Source organism: Terrapene carolina, unplaced genomic scaffold, assembly GCF_002925995.2.
Source record: "Terrapene carolina triunguis isolate 2854851 unplaced genomic scaffold, T_m_triunguis-2.0 Scaffold604, whole genome shotgun sequence".
Lineage (NCBI taxonomy): Eukaryota > Metazoa > Chordata > Testudines > Emydidae > Terrapene > Terrapene triunguis.
In genome coordinates, this window is record NW_020664955.1 from 1,589,920 (window position 1) to 1,609,053 (window position 19,134).

At 49.1% G+C, this 19,134-nt stretch overlaps 1 protein-coding gene across 3 annotated transcripts in view; it reads right to left on the bottom strand.

Moving 5' to 3' along the window:
* Positions 1-3,039: 3,039 nt before the first annotated feature.
* Positions 3,040-19,134, bottom strand: part of TBC1D22B (TBC1 domain family member 22B) — a 39,804-nt gene continuing 23,709 nt past the window's right edge. For 2 of the 3 annotated variants that reach the window (XM_026659170.2, XM_026659169.2), the window contains 5 exons: positions 11,630-11,736; positions 10,066-10,141; positions 7,502-7,629; positions 7,097-7,192; positions 3,040-5,996 (listed from right to left, as the gene is read on the bottom strand). In XM_026659170.2, the coding sequence (XP_026514955.1) occupies positions 5,868-5,996; positions 7,097-7,192; positions 7,502-7,629; positions 10,066-10,141; positions 11,630-11,736 (536 nt within the window). In that variant the 3' untranslated portion in view covers positions 3,040-5,867. Of the gene's footprint in view, positions 5,997-7,096; positions 7,193-7,501; positions 7,630-10,065; positions 10,142-11,629; positions 11,737-19,134 lie in introns of those variants that run through there. The other variant, XM_026659172.2, reaches the window with a different exon arrangement.

Sequence of the window (19,134 nt, forward strand, 5' to 3'; positions counted from 1 at the left end):
TTTCCACTTTAATTGGGCCAAAGCCAGAGGTAACTCTGAGGAGATTTCCTTAGTTCAGTGGTTATGGTACTGAGCTGTGGTGGTGGAGGCCCAGGTTCAATACCTACCTCTTCTTGCCATGAAGGGATTTGCTACCTAGGTGTTTTTGTTTTTTAATTAAGTGGGCGCAGGAGGAAAAAAAATAAAAATGAATCACTCTTGTCCCAGACCCCTGCCCAGGCTGTGGGAAATCCAGTCCCCCCTCTGCCAGGGGACTTGAAGCTGGATCTCCCACATCCCAGGGACTGCCCCACCGCCCCCTGCTCGGTGGTTGGTTCTTATTTCAAGAACCCTTCCTTTTTCAGGAAGACAATGGCTCCTGTGAATGAGAGGGGATTTAAACAAGGACCCCCCACCTCGGTCACCTGGGAGAGAGGAGAACCCTCTTCAAACGGGCAGAGGGAGGACTCAAACCGGGATCGCCTGTATGCTGGGCGAAGTCCTAACCATAGGACTAGAGAGTGATTCTAGCTTTTTAGCTGGCCCAACAGCCAAGATTCAGGCAGCTCCCTGTTCAGATCCCATCTGGCAGATGGGGGAACTGAACTAGGGTTGCTAGCATCCCAGTAGCAGACCCTAACCACCATGCTAGAGGGGGCTGCTTATGTTTGAGTCTTGTTTGGGCCCAATTAATAGTGAATTAAAGTGAAACAGCTTCAATAGGAAAGACTGAGGAAGCTCCTTGTTCAGATCCCATCTCCTCAACAGCCAGAGGGTAGATTTGAACTAGGGTTACTAACCTCCTAGTAGCAGACGCTAACCACTATGCTAGAGTGGGCTGCTCATATTTAAGTCTTGTGTGAGCCCAATTAATAGTGAATTAATGTGGAACAGCTTCAAGAGGAAAGACTGAGGGAACTCTCTGGTATGATCCCTTCTCATCACGTAGAGAGGGAAATCAAACCAAGATTTCCTATGGTACAGGCTGAGTATGCCTGTAATCCCCCTGATTTGTGTGGTGTGGGGTTGTAGCAGGTACTGAGCACACTCATTCTCAGTTTAGTCCCTGGCTCAGTGTTGTTTGTACCTCCAACTAAAACTCTGCTGGAGTTCTCTGGGTCAGAGGAAAAGGGAGATTCTAGTCACCAACTGACCCCAACACTGTATTAGATCTCTATCTGGCATACCAGTTCTCAAGCCAAGCTGGTGCTGTATTTGCATTTTAGAGCACTTTAAAATTAAGCACAAGTCCTTTGCCAGGAGGAGAGGGGAGGTGTATCTCAAGAATTCCTTGACTATGGTCACAAATTTGCACCAAAGCCTTCTACTAGCATAGTTTAACTTTTAAACAGAAATGCTACTGCAGCCTTTGTATGTCTCTTGCACTGGCTGGCATTCCCTGTCTTGCTCACAGCAGCTCCACTTTGTAGAACCAAAGTGAAAGTCTACTAATGCTGGGCTTATTGGCTTTTGGAGCTGTGTTGGTCGGCTGAGGGGAAGGCTAGTGAGGCTTGTTCTACATGAACACTGCTCATTTTTGCCCCTAGTATTGTGCAAAAAAAGAGTGATTTCGTCCCATCCCAAGAACAAGCATGAAATAGCAGCTGGGGGGGGGGTGTCAGTAACCTAACTGCATGCTGTCATTTATAAGCCTGCTCCCCTTACCTACAGAGTGAGCAGTTTTGAGGCAAAGAGGCAAAAGCGCTCGGCCCTGGTCATCTATCAAAGATGATCCAACTGTCTTGGGAGGTAGCTACGTCTCTGCCTGTTGCTGGCTTTCTAAATTAGGACCATTACTTTGAATACATGGCATGGACAGACCTGAGCTAACCAGAGAGTGAAAGAACCAAGCAGTAGTCCTTGCTCAGTATCACTAGCAAGATTTGAAGGTAGGTACCTGCAAGCCCAGCCAGCTGCAGCTTTTTCAGAGTCAGCAGCCTATGGCTCATTGGTATCTTTATTGTACTGTGGGGAGAAGCAAGCATCTCTGGAGAACATGCAGTAAAACGGGAACAATGGCCTCCTTCGGGTAGCACCTGAAAGGTGCAAATTATCAGTCATACATATGGAATCATGCAACAGTTCAATAGTTTCAAGTGTCCCCTGTCAACAAGGGATGGGCAATAGATAGCATGGGATATCTGGCTCCTACAATGATGGTGCCGTCAACCTGCTCCAGCAGCCATCCTCCCCTTTCTGCAGTATAGCTGTGTGAGCAGCTGTGCAACAAGGAGATATAAATGCTGCAGGGAAGATTTGAGGGGCTTTGAGGCATGCAGCTGTGACAGTGACGAGTGTAGCAAGTGTGTATTGAGCACATCAGAGACAGATTCTGAGGGGTGTGTTAGAAACATTTCAACTATGCAAATTACTGTAACTTTTTCTGAGTGAATATAGCTCAAAGGAGAGTTGCATTAGACATGCAGTAGCTCATAGTGCTATGTAGGGCTACATAAGAGTATGTGGTTATATTTTGTTAGTCACACAAGACATTCTATAGCCCTTCTACTACGAGTCATTACTGTTATATAAGTAGTTTACATGTACTGTCCTTGTATTCAGTGATAGTAAGATAATTACAATTGTATTATGTGGGTTTTAGACTTTTCTCCAGCTGAGCACATAACATCAAAACTTAGAGGTCTTAGCTGCATAATGTCATAAAAATAGTAGCGAGATAAAACTTTTCTCAAACCAGTCCATTCTATAAATGACAAGATGTCGGGTGACTACACACTTTAGCTTTAACTGCAGGCCAAAAAGTATAGGAAGATGCATAAAATATATCAGCTGGGGCTAAACAGTTTCCAGATGTTCCAAAGCAGTACTGTTTTGAGTACATAGTTGCATTATCAATTGTATTTAGAAGCTTTCTGCCAATTTTGATCAAAATTAAACGATGCTTCTACAAGTTATGGCCCTTTTTGTGATTTTATGATTTTTTTTCAGGCAGGCATAGGAAGAGGATTGCATGCTCCTTGACAAGTTAGCAGGCTGGATGGCTCAGGGGAAGGGGTGAGAAGATGGAATTTTTGCTCTTTAAGGTCCTGCTTTGAGCCCAACTCAGGTCAGTATTGGCCAAAAATTGTCACCATCTGAGGCGGCAGCATGGTCTAGTAGACAGGGCCCTGGCCAGGGAGTTGCGACCTGGGGCAGTCACTCCCCACTCTGCCTGTCTTGTCTATTTAGATGGTGAGTTCTTCTTGTACTATGTGCATGTACAGCGCCTAGCACAATGGAGCCTTTAGGGGCCACAGTAATAGCCACTTAGTAGCCTAATGAATTGGTCCAGGTGCCAGTGGGTATATGTCCCCCAGACCATTTCCCACGCTGTACCTGTCTCAGCACTGGGAACTTTAGCTTCCATGGTGTTTACCGCAGCACGTTTCCCCAGCAGTAAGATTCATATGGAATCTTTAATTTAGAAGAGACGCAGGTTTTATGGAGTCTAGATTCACAGATGGTAAGGCTAGAAGGGACCATTATGATCATGTAGCCTGACCTCCTGCATAACACAGGCCAGAGAACCTCAACGACAGCAATGCCTGCATCGAGCCCAATCATTTGTGACTGAACTATAGCCTATCTTTTAGAAAGACCTGGAGTTTTTAAAATCAAGACTGGAAGCGCTAGAGGCTGTGAGGCTGGAGGTTAATTCAGAGGAAGAGAGGAAGCAATAGTCCGTCTATTTGAAGACCCTTAGTAAATAACAATCATTATCTCTAGCCCTTATATATAGCATGTCGTCCAAAGACCTCAAAGCTCTTTACAAAGGAGGTCAGTATCATTATCCCCTTTTGACAGATGAGGCACAGGGAGGTGAAGTGACTTGCCCAAGGTCACCCAATAGTCCAGTGGCAGAGTTTCACTTACACCCCTCCTCTCCCCCGCCAACAAATAAAATAGCTTCTGGCACACGATTTAGTTGGGTTTTTGTTTTTTAATTAGTCATGTTAAACTAATGACCATCGGGTCGCTCTCTCAGAGAAAACAACAAAAGGCACACACAAAAAAAGTAAAGTCAGAATGCCTGAGACAACAACTCCAGATTAGGAAAGCAACTCTTGAGACACTGGTTGGAGTTTTATTGGCAACACAGCTCTCACTTTTACGTTCTCACATCCTCCAGCCTCTCCAGCAATTGTTATTTGACTAACGCCACTGGGACTCTCTTTCCAATAAGAACAACTCAAATAATAACTAGTGCGCTCTGGTCCCCAGGGGACATGCCGAGAGCACCCCTTGGAGCAGGGGGGAGGATCTCCCCCTGTGAAGAAATTGGCCCCAAGAGATCAACATTTGGCACTGAGATGGCGCCTTCCGGCAGGAATAAAATGTTACATTAAAACATTCAAATTTGGGTTTTTAAAAGCACATTGAGGCAAGGTCTGTGTGTGGAGGGTAGAGAGGGAGGAGTCATGTGGGCATAAGCCATCTCCTCTGTTCTCTCTGCTCCCCAGGAGCGCAGACAGACACACAAGAGAGCCCAGGCCTTTCTCTTCATGGCCCTGAAGAGCCAATGGGACAATCCGATAGGGAGGCAGGAGAAAAGAAGCAGATTGATGCTCATTCCCCTTTAACAAGGATACTGCAGTGATGTACAGTAATGGCCCAAGCCGCCACAGCAGACGACAGCCACACTACAGTGCTTGGGGAGATTACTGCAGTACTCTTCACAAGGGCATGGCCAAGTGTGGAGAAGGTTGGCCGACACCCCACAGTTCACATCCCGGCTCTTCCAGGGGCTGCTCCTCCCCCATCTCCTCAAAATACCCAGCCCCTCTTGTACTGGAGGTCACTTGAAACCGATTTCTAAGTTTCTAGTTGAGTTTTCCTAATAGGAATTCAACACTCGTCTCTTAATGTGCTAGTGCAGAAATGCCTACAGCTCGGCAACCCCGAACGCCAGAGGAGACCGGAGCCCTACCGTACTTGTACCTAGGCAGCCTTTGCACGCATGAGACGCATATTATAAATATAAAATCATATCTGCTACAAACAGAAGACGTATATTGTACATCTCTTACCCATATACACAAGACCACAATATACATATATGCCTTGGAGGAAGAGGAGTGTCGTCATGGAAAGAGGATTTCAAGAGGCACGGCTCCCCCCCTGCCAGCCCTGCTGGGGGGTGGGGTGGGGGGCTGTGCGCACAGCAGGTCAGATCAGTCACAGGAGGAGTCTTGTCCAGTGGACATGTGTCACTCAGGACAGTGCATGGATGGGCCAGCCTCCCTCACACACGTGCACCCCCCACAACATGTGTGCACCCATGTGCTGCATGAGAGGAAGAGAGAGAGGGCGTGAGCATATCTCCTGTTACCTTTGAAGTGCTGCGTTTCTTCAGACGCTTGGAGTGAAGCTAGGCCCTGAGAGCTTTTTGCATCCTACAGCACTGCCGCCCTCAGAAAGGGTTCCACCCGGGCAGGTCTCTGGTAAGGCATTTTCGTCTGGGAGTTGGATCAAACTGTGTCTGAAGGGAAAATGGACCCAGCTGGGAGTGTGTGCGTGCGTGTGTGTGCCTGGATGGGTTAACAAGAGGCAGCAAGGCTAAGATGGCTGGTGACAGCCAGGCCAGGCCTGCGGGGGCATCCAGAGGCTCAGTCCTTGGCTCAGTTTATACTTAAAGCCACAGAAGCTGCCACTCTCTGCCTCCTTTCCCCCCAGACTCGGGCCACCAGAACGGCATGGAATACTGATGGTCGTTTGAGTGGCACATCCACACATGGAGTGGCAGGCAGGCACACATAAGAGTTAAGACAAAAGTCGATGTGAGCTTTGTACAGCTAGGAGTGGCTCCTGGCCAGCGTGTCCGAGGACTTCGACGATGAAGTGCCACAGTGATTAGATCAGGCCGGGGTGGGGAGACCAAGTCCTGGCACCTATCGGCGGTAGTGATTGGGGGCATCCGCAAACATGTACTTGAGTCTGTAGGCTTCAGCAAGGAGGAGTCCAATCTCTTCGTTGCCCCAGTGTATTGTCGGTAGGTTTTGTAACAACATTAGAAGACCCTGAAACAAGGGAAAAAGGGCTTCTTATTTTGGGAGGCAGTGGAGCAGGGATTCCAGCTGTAGGGCAAATTTAGATCTCATGTGAGCAGGCACAGCAGCACTGAATAATGATCTGTTCTAGCTTTAGTATACAGAGCACTTTCCATCCATCAATCTCAAAGTGCTTTACAAAGGTGGTCCGAGGGGGAAACTGAGGCCCAGAGAGGGGATGTGACCTGCCCAAGGTCACGCAGCAGGCCAGCAGCAGAGCTGGGAATAGGACCCAGGTCTCCTGAGCCCCAGTCCAGTGCCCTGTTCATGCCTACCATGCTGCCTCCATGATGTCAATGGAGTTGCACCTGTTTACACTAGATCTGAACACAGTCCTGAAGGCAGAGATAGACATAGCTTCATCGGCATTGCACATACACAGACACACACATCCCTCCTGCATGCTGGCGGCCACCCGAAGGTGGACAGTGGACCCTTCATTAACCATCCTCACTTATCCATGGAAAATGGGGTCACATCCCCCAGCCCTTTTCCTGATGCACTGAAGCCTTCATACCTCAAGTCTGCAGCACACGAGTGTTTATAGCGAACAAGCCTGATTTCAGCACACATGAACTACTCCCTCTTTATCCAAATAGATTTCACATTCCCTGGTCAGTTGAAACGATTGCAGTGCTCAGACCCTGGCAGCAGCAATAACTGCATACCCAGCTCTGTGTGAGAGTTGGATACACACCCTGGTATGCCCCTCTTCAGCTTCCAGAGGATCTCAAAGCAATTGTCAGAGGTGCACTAACGGATCCTCACAACCCCACTGTGAAATACAGCATTAACACTCCAGCTTTAGAGATGAGAACCACAGCACAAAGAGACACACGGTCAAACAGTGAGTCTGTGGTAGAGGATCCCAGAGCACCTGGCTCTGCCCTATGCTCAGTGTAACCAACCATGTGTCCTCTGTTACGTGGTTATGGGGTGGAACGTGGGTGTAGATTTTATGATCTGATATATCACTGCTTGATGTTTAACCACCTACACATAAACCACCCAACGGGGGCAATTATGTCGCCTGCCCTCCCCACCAGCGGAGCTGCTCCCCAGGGATTCACCTGGAAGTCCTCCTCATCCAAGATCTCTTTCCGCCACTTGATCAGGAAGGCGGCACAGACATACAGATGGAAATGGGAGAATCCTTCCGGCTCCGACTGGAAAGGACACAAAACTCTGGGTCAATCCTTGCAGCAGAGTCAGTGTGAGGACAGCACTGGCAGGCCCAGCTTAGCCTGCCTTTGCTCCAAGCTCTCCCCACAGCAGGCCTGTGGCAGGCACTCAGGGCTGGGCTGCACAACGAGGCAGACAAGAGGAGGGAGAAGCTCACTTTGCTCCTGCTCATCTCTATGAGCGCAAGAGCCTTCCTAGCACTGCAGCTGCCCCACACCCCACTGGTGAGGCTGAGCTGGGGGCCTGCCCTAGGGCAAAAAACAGGGAGGCTGGGAAGTTTTAGTCCTACGTACCTGGTAGGTGTCCCACAGGCGGATGGTGCAGCGCAGGGGGAGCTCCCTCATCAGCAGATTGTTCATCCAGCGAAAGGCAAACTGCAGGTATTCGACCTCATACTTCCTAAAGTGATTGTGTACCTGCTCTGAAACAGCACATTCCATTACACATCTGGATCCCCATGGGGCCCAAGACTCTGTGTGCTCATGTCCTGCCCCTCAAAGCACCCTCAGGACCAATCCCCTCCCCTGTCCAAGTGCATTTCAACCCAATCCTCTCTCCCCATTAAACCAAGCCTCCTCCTACCATGTGTATTAAAGTCCTGTTCTGTTAAATGATGTCCCCTCCCACATGCATTTCAACCAAGTCCCTCCTACCATGTGCTCTCTGGCCAAATGAGTCTGACTCGTGCCAAACCATGCCCTCGCCCACATGCCTTCCAGCCGAGCCCTCTCCCCTGCCAAGCCATGACCCCAGCTGTGTGCCTTCTGCCACCTAATCCACCCCACCAAAACCATGTCGCCTCCCACATGCCTTCCAGCCAACCCAGCCCCCTTCCTCATCAAGCCACACCAGTCCCAACTAACTCCGCCCCACTTCTCCTCTCCAAACCAAGCCCCACTTCCAGCCCCTTCCCATGGTTTGTAGCCTCTGTTCTGATCCGGATACCATCTGGTACAACCACTGGTCTATGGGAATCTCGTGGGGGAATGGGAGAGGAATCGCAAGCCTGCTCTCTGCCTCAGGGCGTATGCTAGAATTCCAGAGGGAAATCATGTCCATCAACAACTTCCACCCTGTTGAATTCTCCAAAAAAGACCCATCATATAACTGCAATCAGTGATTACTAAACAGTAATAAGTCACCAGGACCAGATGCTAGTCACCCAAGACTTCTGAAGGAACTCAAATGTGAAATTGCAGAACTACTAACTGGTATGTATCGTATCATTTAAATCAGCTACTGTACCAGATGACTGGAGGATAGCTAATGTGACACCAATTTTAAAAAAAGGCTCCAGTGGTGATCCCAGCAATTACAGGCCGGTAAGCCTAACTTCAGTACCAGGAAAACTGGTTGAAACTATAGTTAAGAACAGAATTATCAGACACATAGATGAACACTATTTGCTGGGGAAGAGTCAACATGGCTTTTGTAAAGGGAAATCATGCCTCACCAATCTACTAGAATTCGTTGAGGGGGTCAACAAGAATGTGGAGAAGAGTGATCCAGTGGATATAGTTTACTTAGATTTTCAGAAAGCCTTTGACAAGGTCCCTCACCAAAGGCTCTTAAGCAAAGTAAGGAGTCATGGGATAAGAGGGAAGGTCCTCTCATGGATCAGTAACTGGTTAAAAGATAGGAAACAAAGGGTAGGAATACATGGTCAGTTTTCAGAATGGAGAGAGGTAAATAGTGGTGTCCCCAAGGGGTCTGTACTGGGCCCAGTCCTATTCACCATATTCCTAAGAGATCTGGAAAAATGGGTAACCAGTGAGGTGGCAAAATTTGCAGATGATACAAAACTACTCAAGCTAGTTAAGTCCAAAGCCGACTGTGAAGAGCTACAAAGGGATCCCACAAAACTGGGTGGCTGGACAACAAAATGGCAGATGAAATTCAATGCACATTGGAAAACATAATCCCAACTATATGTATAAAATGATGGGGTGTAAATTAGCTGTTACCAGTCAAGAAAGAGATCTTGGAGTCATTGTGGGTAGTTCTCTGAAAACATCCACTCAATGTGCAGCGGAAGTCAAAAAAGCGAACAGAATGTTGGGAATCATTAGAAAAGGGGTAGATAATAAGACAGAAAATATATTGCCTCTATATAAATCCACGGTACGCCCAAATCTTGAATACTGTGTGCAGATGTGGTCGCCCCATCTCAAAAAAGATATATTGGAATTGGAAAAGGTTCAGAAAAGGGCAATAAAATGATTAGGGGTATGGACCAGCTTCTATATGAGAAGAGATTAGTAAAACTGGGACTTTCAGCTTGGAAAAGAGATGACTAAGGGGGGATATGATAGAGGGCTATAAAATCGTGACTGGTGTGGAGAAAGTAAATAAGGAAGTGTTATTTACTCCTTCTCATAACACAAGAACTAGGGGTCACCAAATTAAAGTAATAGGCAGCAGGTTTAAAACAAATAAAAGGAAGTATTTCTTCACACAGTGCAGAGTCAACCTATGGAACTCTGTCAGAGGATGTTGTCAAGGTCAAGACTATAACAGGGTTCAAAAAAGAACTAGATACATTCATGGAGGATAGGTCCATCAATGGCTATTAGCCAGGATGGGCAGGAATGGTGTCCCTAGCCTCTGTTTGCCAGAAGTTGGGAATGGGTGACGGGGTGGATCACTTGATGATTCCCTGTTCTGTTCATTCCCTCTAGGGCACCTGGCATTGGCCACTGTTGGAAGATAGGACACTGGGCTAGATGGACCTTTGGTCTGACCCAGTCTGGCCGCTCATGTTCTTATCATCAAACTGCAGGGGGTGAGAAACAAGAGGTGTGTACAGCATGACCTCCCCCTACTGCCTTGCTCCCATTCGGATCTCCTCACCACCTACCATCGATCCGGCTGACTAGCTCCTCCAGTGCTTTGACCTTCTTCTGGATCCCTGGCTGTGCAAAGGTGTAGTTATCCTGCAGGAAGACAGTGAGAGTCAAAGGCAGCAGCTACTGTAGTGAAAGCATCCTGGGGCTTGGAACCCAGCTAAGAGTCCTGCTCTCCTTCTGCCTACTCTTGGGATCACTAAGATCAGCTGTCACACTTTTGCTAAGAGTCCCTGGATGTGAATTGTCCAGGAGACAGTGAGTTTGGGGTGGTGGGATCCTCTGCTCTTGAAATCACTTCCCTGCTGCTCTTCCAGGCCCAGTGTAAGCCAGAATCCCTGGAAAACATGAGCATTAGAGTTTTGCTTAGTGAGCAGGGCGGTCTAGTAGTTAGATATACAGACTGAGAATCAGGAGACCTGAGATGAAATCCTGACCCTACTGGGCCTTGTGCTGTAGACTTCCATAGGACCAGGCTTTCCCGCCTGGATTCTATTCCCAACTCACGCTGTGACTTTAGGTGAGTCCCTCAACCCCTCCGTGCCTCAGTTTCCCCATCTGTAAAGCAGGGGCAATTTTGTAAGGTGCTTTGAGATCCCCCAATTGATGCTAAGTGGTAATTACTCTATTTTAAGCAGATGGTGTTCGACTTTGATGTGTCTTGTGTGTTTTGTTGCTACGTACGGGGGCTCAGATCACAAGAGAGCACGCTTGAGAAATCTCGAAATAAGTGAATTTGTGTCAGGCCACAAGGAAAGCAATCTTGAGCGTACAGAGCAAAATTCCTTTTTAATGGGGACATAAATAGGCAGAGAAAGAGAGAGTACTTAATTCTCACTTTGTTAGGAAGGTCGATCCTGATAAAAGAGGGGAGTGTTTTTAATAAAGGAGACAGAGGACATCTGTTACTGCACTTGTAAGTCTATGTGTCTTTCTGAGACCCTGATCAAGGAGGTCCGTAGGCCTCTGTGGGACCACAAGCCAAGGAGGGAGGGGTAGAAGTCTGCAGCTCTACGGGGCAATGAGAGGCAGAAACGTGAGGAGCTGCACGTGTCTGGGGAACAAGATGCAGCATGTTTACTGGGGGACAAGAGGCATGAGAGATCAGAGAGCATACGCATGGGGACAGTTCTCATCAGAGAGGAGGGGTGTTGGATGTGGGAGTCTGTGTGCGGGGAAGTAGGTTAGCAGCCAACCGTTGAACAAGCCGTTTCAGAAGCCAGGCTAGAAGGGGGTCAAGAATAAACTCAGCACAACAGCCCTGTGAGGAACGAGAGGAGACTAGACACAGATAAGTGACTTGGACAAGGCTACTGAGTAATCAGTAGCTGAGCCAGGATTAGAACTTGGAAGTTCCTGGCTTTGAGTCCCCAGCCTCTAAAACTAGACAGGATTCAGCCTGTAACCAGAGGGGTTAGGTACAGGGAGATCACTAGGAATGTCACTCAAGTTGGGGGTGCGGCCTGAGGGTGGAACAGATGGCTACCCAAAACCAGAGGGAGGACACTGGGACTGCTATCTAAGAGAGAGGGGGGAGCAGAGAGAAATCTGCTCAGGCCCATTTCCCGATGCACTTACCTGTATGCCATCCAGTAGTTTGCTCATACACCAGAAGCTATCGGCTTCGATGCTCCGCAACACATCCTGAGACAGAGTCGTCACGTCAAAGTTCTCCACATCCTCTTCTGTAAAACAAAAGGGGGAGAGAATCCAGAGGACGTGTCTCCAAGGGTGTGCGGAGAGGAGGAGAAAGGCCACGTGAGCCCCTAGTATCTTAATCAGGATCCTTTAATGTGGAGGGATGCTGGGCTGAGCTCCCCCATACTGCCACCATCCTTGCTGCAAACACATTTCTGTGTCCCTGGTGCAACCTACCCTTGGCTTTGAGTCACTCTTCTGCAGCTGGGATCAAGGGGGAAAGGGGTGGGGAGAACTGGTTCATGGCAGCTCTGGCTTCTAGAACAAGATCTGTAACAAAGCTGTGCAGCACAGCGAAAAATCAGCCTGGGAAATCTGGAAAGCCCAGTCCCCCAGTACACGGACACCACACTGCCTTGGGATCACCTGTAACACAATTATTCTTTGTAGGGCGGTAGTACCTATAAGCCCCAAGCACAGATCAAGACCCCATTGTGCCAAGCGCTGCACAAACAGAGAACAAACAGCGCTTACAATTTAACAGTGCCCCTTACCGTGACGGGAGCTGAGCCCAGAGCTACAGTCCTATTCTGTAGATAAGCCAGTACAGACGCTCCAATGGCTGTGGGCTTCCTTACCAGCTCTAGTCCTACTGGCTAGAACTGTGTATCCAATCATCTAGCAGGCTGCTAGGTGGGTACAAGAGGCCTACAATGCACAACATACCATCCCCAGGCACCACATCAAGGTCACCACAACCAATGAGTCACTTCCTTGCTTACAGCTAGGCTTGGCAGAATTCGATTTTTATTTTTGAGAATATTGAGGTTTATTTGTAAGCATTTTCATCAGTTTAAACTGTCACCGTTGTGGGAAACTAGGGGTGGTGGTGCCAAATAATAATTTAATGACAATAGGCATTGAGATTCCAAAAGTGAAAGCTTTATAACCATTAAAACCTAAACTGTCAGCATCACATGTCAGAATATACAAAATAAAATATCCTTAAATCAACAAATCACACGTGTTTTGACTTCTCATTTGCTAGCCCATTTGGAACAAGCCTAATTCCCTGGATTTTTTACTCTAAGTTCTCAAGCACCTTGCCTAGCTGTACATATTGATTATTATTAATGGAAATATTTTCTGTGGGTTTGTGTGCACTGAAATTGATGTTTCTCAATATTTACCAATAAAAACCTGATCCATCCAAGCTTACTTACGGCTTCCTTTGAGAGTGCTGGTGGTGTATTAAAGCAAAGTCCCTAAAGTCAGGCCCGCAGGTTCAAGAGGACCAGCCATCTCCTTGGATCAATGAAACAGTCTATCTGGAAGCTGGGTGGGGAAGATCAAGGAGACCAGGCTGGGAGGAAAAGCCTGTCCAATGGGGTATTTTGTGGGGCAGGGGAGTTGGCCCCATTTATAGTCCTAATCCATCCCTGGTGGCCGTGGGGATGGCAAGATGGTCACACAGCGACTCCCTCTGTGAAGACAGGGGGCTTATGCCCTAATCCAAGATGAGAGAGATGCCCAAAGAGAAGCACACAGCATAGATCTAAAGCCTGGGATTCAGATAGGGATGAGGAAAATGCCACCAGCCACTCAAAGCCTTGCGTTTCTTTGCAAAGGCAGAGAAGGGGCTCCCTTGACTGCATATTTGATCTGGGCTTGGTTCCTCCAGAGGCTGCTTGCAGCAGTTTCTCCTCGGGCTCCTTCCTACTACACTGATTGCCAAGCCAGAAACCCCAGAGCTTTAAATTACCAGCATGCCAGCTCTCTGCGTTCAGTGGCGATTGCCCTGCTAATAGATCTGACAGCTAGTGGAGAAAGTGCTCCTGATAAGGGCTGGTTTTGCTGTTAGAACAGGGCGGGAGGCTAAATGTTGCCCACCACATGCAGCCACCAGAAAGATAAGGACAGGCCACTCGAGCCTCACGCAGAGTTAACAGCTACTGAGCAACTGACCTAGTTCTCTGAAGGCTGGTTAAAGGGGTGGCGAGCTCGAGCCCACAGGAAAGTCAGCAGCCCTGGGATGCAGAACAGACAGCAAGCCCTATGGAGGGAATTCAGGAAGGGAGGGACCCAATGACACTGCTGCTTAAAGTCAGAGTGTCTTTCATACCAAACAGCTTCACACCCCAAATCAATTCACACCCGAGGTGGAGGGTAGCAGCTGTTTAACAGGAAGCAGCACCACAGGGCAGAAAGGAGAGAAGACTGCTGTCATGGCAGGGGAGATTTCAGGTACATGGAATGTAATTGCCTGAACTGGAATTTGGCTGAGACACCAGGGTCTTTAATGATGCAAAGCAATCAGGGCCTTGATTGTATCTGGAAGAGGGTAACTAATGCCATAAAGGGAACAGCGCCATCTATTGGGTCACCAACCACCACATGCGGCAGAACATGGGTTTGCCTGGGAGGGCTGCCGTTCCAGCACTAGTCAAGCCTGATGCTGCTTCGATTGTCTGAGGAGATCACAACCCAAGTTATCCTGTCTCCGCAGGGGAAACCTGCTGTTTGGCTGAAGTTTCATAGATTCCAGGGCCGAAGGAATCATTGTGATCTAGTTGGACCTTCTGTGTAACACAGGCCAGAGAACTGCCCTGAAATAATTGTTTGAATTAAAGCAGATCTGTTTAAAAAAAATATTTAGTCTTGAGTTAAAAATCGTCAGTGCTGGAGAATCCACCACGACCCTTGGTACGCTGTTCCCCTGGTTAATTACTCTCACTGTTAAAAATGTACCCCTGATTTCCAGTCGGCACAGAACACCATGTGACCCCAGTCTTCTGCCGAGGCCTGACAAGCAACACCCCACTGCTCGCCCGCAGAAAGGGTGTGTTGGATTTATGGAGGATTCATTCGGGCAGCTGGCACAATCTTGTTCCTACAGGAGGGGCATGTGGGAGATGCCCGGCTCTCACAGTCTACTTCCTGTAGGCCTGACTTCTGCTCAGTTTGGTTCTGTGTCTGCCCAGCTGTCGTTCATGGTTTTATGGAGGAAAAGGCCCACCAAGATGTGCCATGCTTGGCTACAGAGCCAGCCTGCCAATGGCCCCAAATGTCATACGTGCAGAAACCACTTGAGACCTGAATGCTGCCAAGGTACCTCCTCTGGTGACCCTGTCCCTTTTAGCACCTCCCCTCATCAGTATCCCAAAATGCCCTGCAGGGTGGGATGGGCTCTTACTCCAGGTAGCAGCCTGGTCATTCTGTCCACTGCCCTCCCCTCAGATCACTCCCTTGCCCTGCTTCTAGGCAGATGGGGAGTGGGGATGGTCAATGACACCTGAGCAGTCTAGTCTCCCCACCCGCAGTGCCCAAAGCCAGTTGCTCCTTCAGTCCATGCAAGTACTGCTGACGACAATGGTGTGCTGTGCCCTCTATAGCTCCTTTAATCTGAACAGCTCCAAGCGGCTTTTCCCACAAGTCACCCTGCGCCCCTAGGAAACGGAAGCCTCATGACCCCTCCGGCTACTGATGGGCAAACGGAGGCAGGGAGAAGTTAAGTGACTTGGCCACAGTCACCCAACGTGTCGCAAACAGCATTAGAATCCGTGATTTGGGACTCCCAGTTCCATCCCGCACTCCCCTGCTGGGAAGCGGAGACCCAGGCTGCAATTCACAAGTCCCTCCAGAGCACAGCCCAGAGTTTGGAGAGGCCAGTATAAAAGGCTACTGGATAAAAAAAATCAATATTGGCCTTGGAACTAACACGAGCGTATCCAACGCCAGCTCGTTCTGAACCGAGCCGCTCTGCTGGGATGAGAAGCCCAGCTCCCAGCGGGAGAGGCAGCTGATCAAGCTGCTCCGGCACCAGCTGCATCATAAATACAGATCTCGTTTGGGCCTTGGGTGGGAGCAGCACATCCCGCTGACTTCTATACTCGGCACAAGCCTCTTTTCTCTCTGCATTTCTAGCCTTAGACATGGCCATTCTCAGGGTGGAAAAGGCTGTGGTTTGATTCTGCATCAAAGTAAAATGGAGGCCCAGTGAGAACGGGAGGGCTGAGTAATCGGAATGCTACGAATCACTGGTATCGCTCCCCCCACCCCTTGCTGGGCAAGTGATGTTTAATCATGAGTCTAAGAGCAGAGCCACTGATCTAGGCTACGAACATAGATCCTGAACTTGGAACTCAGCAGGACTATGCCATTTTCCTTGCCCAAAATCATGGGAGCTAGACATGCAGATTTCATGAACCTCATGCTCAGGGCATAAGCCAATTCCTAGTTACTAGGAGGAAACCTAAGATTATCCCACAGCTGCCTAAGTGAGGTTTCTTGAACCTTCCTCTAAAGCAGGGGTAGGCAACCTCTGGCACACATGCCGAAGGTGGCACGCGAGCTGATTTTCAGTGGCACTCACACTGCCCGGGTCCTGGCCACCGGTCTGGGGGGCTCTGCATTTTAATTTAATTTTAAATGAAGCTTCTTAAATATTTTAAAAACCTTATTTACTTTACATACAACAATACTTTAGTTATATATTATAGATGTATAGAAAGAGACCTTCTAAAAACGTTAAAATGTATTACTGGCACACGAAACCTGAAATTAGAGTGAATAGATGAAGACTCGGCACACCACTTCTGAAAGGTTGCCGACCCCTGCTCTAAAGCATGTGTCAGAGAGAATCCTGATCCAGATGGCGCAATAGATAGGCCATCACTAGGGATGTTTAAACGCCCATCTGAAAAGTTGCCTCATCAGCTCCACACCCACTGCAATTCCACCCTTTAAAGCAGGATCTCACGACCACGGTTTATCCCGGCAGCTGTAGGCAACATTTCTCCTCTCCCCACCACTGCTATTGGCTGCTTCTCTCCACCCGAGACAGTTGCAGTTTAGTGGTGTTTGGAATAAACGGCGTGGCAGGGAGCATGGTCTAGTGGTTAAAGCCAGAGAGAGCTGGCTTCTATTTCTGGGGCTGCCACAGACCATGCATGGGACTGAGCACATCATCACACCCTTCTCTGCCTCAGTGTCCCTGTCTGTAAAACAGGGCTCATACCTCCCCACCTCGCAGGGCTGGCAGGAGACTCGGGGCCCCATTTCTAGAGATGCAGAAGCACCTGTATCTCCCCTCAATCTCCACTGGAGCTGCAGGTGCTGAGCACTTTTGAAAATCAGGCCTCAATGAAAATAAGGGATGAGGCTTGTCAGCTCTTTGGGGCAGGGCCAGCTTTTTGTTCTGGATTCGTACAGCGCCTAGTGCAAAGGAGTCCTGCGCGTCACTACAACAGACACAATGAATGGTAGGTGCCCAACTCCCCTTGAAACTGAAAGGACACCACATTCTCTTAGCCTGTGCCCACCTGTCCTAACAGGCTCCTCAGAGGGAAAGTCCTAGAGATGTGCAGTGAATTGGGTACTGGCTGAGAGCTTAAATCACTGGTGCTCGTTTCCAGTTAGTGGAGTAACCAGATTCACCTTGCCCCTTAGCATCCCCCACCTTCCAGTCACAAGTGACAGCCCTCCACCGCAGCAGGGCAGATTGCACGGCCCCACAGGGAAGGCAGCCCACTGGCCTCCCAGCAGCAAGGGACTGGAGATAGCAGCGGGCACTAAGCATTCCAAAAACAGCTGATGGAATGGCAGCGAGGCAGAGGCCACTGCTGGAGTCTCTTACACACGCTCAGTCAGCAGCAATGGGGGATTTTTTGGGAGGCGCGTGACCAGGCCCGCAGGCATGACAGCTCTTAAACATCTTCTGAGCCAGCAAAGGTCTGAAAGTTAAATCTGGCTCGGAGCAATTAGCTGTAATGAACTGACAGCAGCGCCTCTGCTGTGCAGCTTCAAAAGGACCCCTTCCCTCTCCCCGTGCAAAACATGAAAGGAGAGCGCCAGTCACTGCAACCAGCCTGGTGCATTAGAGGGGCGGCATGAAAGATTCTCTTCTGGGCATGTGGTGGTGGTGGTGGTGGTGGTGGTGGGGACTCAAGATTTCCACAGACTCGTATTTTGAATCCAGCTAATTAGGATCACAGCAGGCACACGCTGCTGTGGTTTCAGTCCCTGAAGGGCATGCAGAGCGCGAAAGGCAGCTCTTCCCTTTTAACGGGGCGGGAGGAGAGCTTCAAACGCGGATCAGTGTGTGACAAGAAGTCGTGAGCAGCACAGCGAGACGACACCGCCTTACACACAAGGCAGTGCCACTCCAGGGACAGTCCAGAGATTGCCTTGCTCAAGGCAAGAGCACAGCTGGACTCTCACGCAGCACCTGGTGCTTGAAGTCAGGGCATTGGGAGAAGGCAGTGTGACCTAGTGGATAGGGCACCAGATAGAGTCAGGCAACCTGAGTCCCATTGCTGGGTCTGGGCAAGTCGCTGCACCTCTCTGTGCCTCAGTTTCTCCACTCACCCTGTCTTATCTAGTTAGACTGTAAGCTCTTTAGGGCAGAGGCTATCTGCATCTGTCCAGTATCTAGCACAATGGGGCCACTAGAGGCTATTGTAATGCTAATTAATAACAAGAAGATGAGCAAATTCATTTGACTGAATCCCAAACCCACCCTGGCCCTGAAATTCTTGATTTGCTGCTGCTTAGGAATCAATGGAAGAGGAAGGGAAATGCAAATTCTAATGAAAGAACGGCCTGTGCCCCACTTAGGCCAGCCCAGCTTCAGGAAGGGGTGTTGTTCTGTCCCCTTCCTGGGCGCTTCGCTTGTGCTAGAAAAGCTGGATGTGACTCACCCTAGGGGGATCCTGACCCCTAACTAGTTTAAGAAGTTAGTTTCAGGTTCACTCAGCAGCCACCATGGCTCATGTCTCTACCTGGGGATGTCTGGCCTGGAACCAACTCCAAAGCTGAGGTTGGTAATTAACAGACTCTTATTTAAGCCTTTGCTAATTTCTGCTCATCATCTATCAACAGGAGTAGTAGGAAGTAGGTTCTCTGGCTCGGTGTAGTTTTCATAAGCACTGGATTATTTTTCTGTGTCTTCCCCTGTGGTTCAGAGCCACAAAGGATTGTGTTAGTATTTTAAAACTTAGCATCTTTCCTCCGTGACTCCCACACACAGGTCCAGAGCAGATGACGACACATCCACTGGGAGACCTCCACCACACACCTACGTGCTGTGGAAGCGATGCTCCTAATTCAGTGGGGAGCAAGCTGGCAGCAGGGTCACCCTGAAACTAGGGGAGGGAACCTGAGTGCTGAAAGACACCATCTTTCAGATGCCAGGTCCCAACCCAGTCCTGACCAGCAATGGCCACGGAAGATCTCATGGCACTGCCCACAATTGGAGAGCCCAGCTGGATTCTGCCACTTTCAATTTCAGTCAGATACAGCATTCTTTGCTTCTTGTCCCAAGCTAGACTCGGCCGTGTCGCTGTGCACCAACACCTGCTCCTTCCCACCCCAGAGCTGGCTGCAGCTCACAGATTCAGAAGTGAGCCCGCTGTACGCTTGTATTTTTATTTCTATAGAACCCTGGG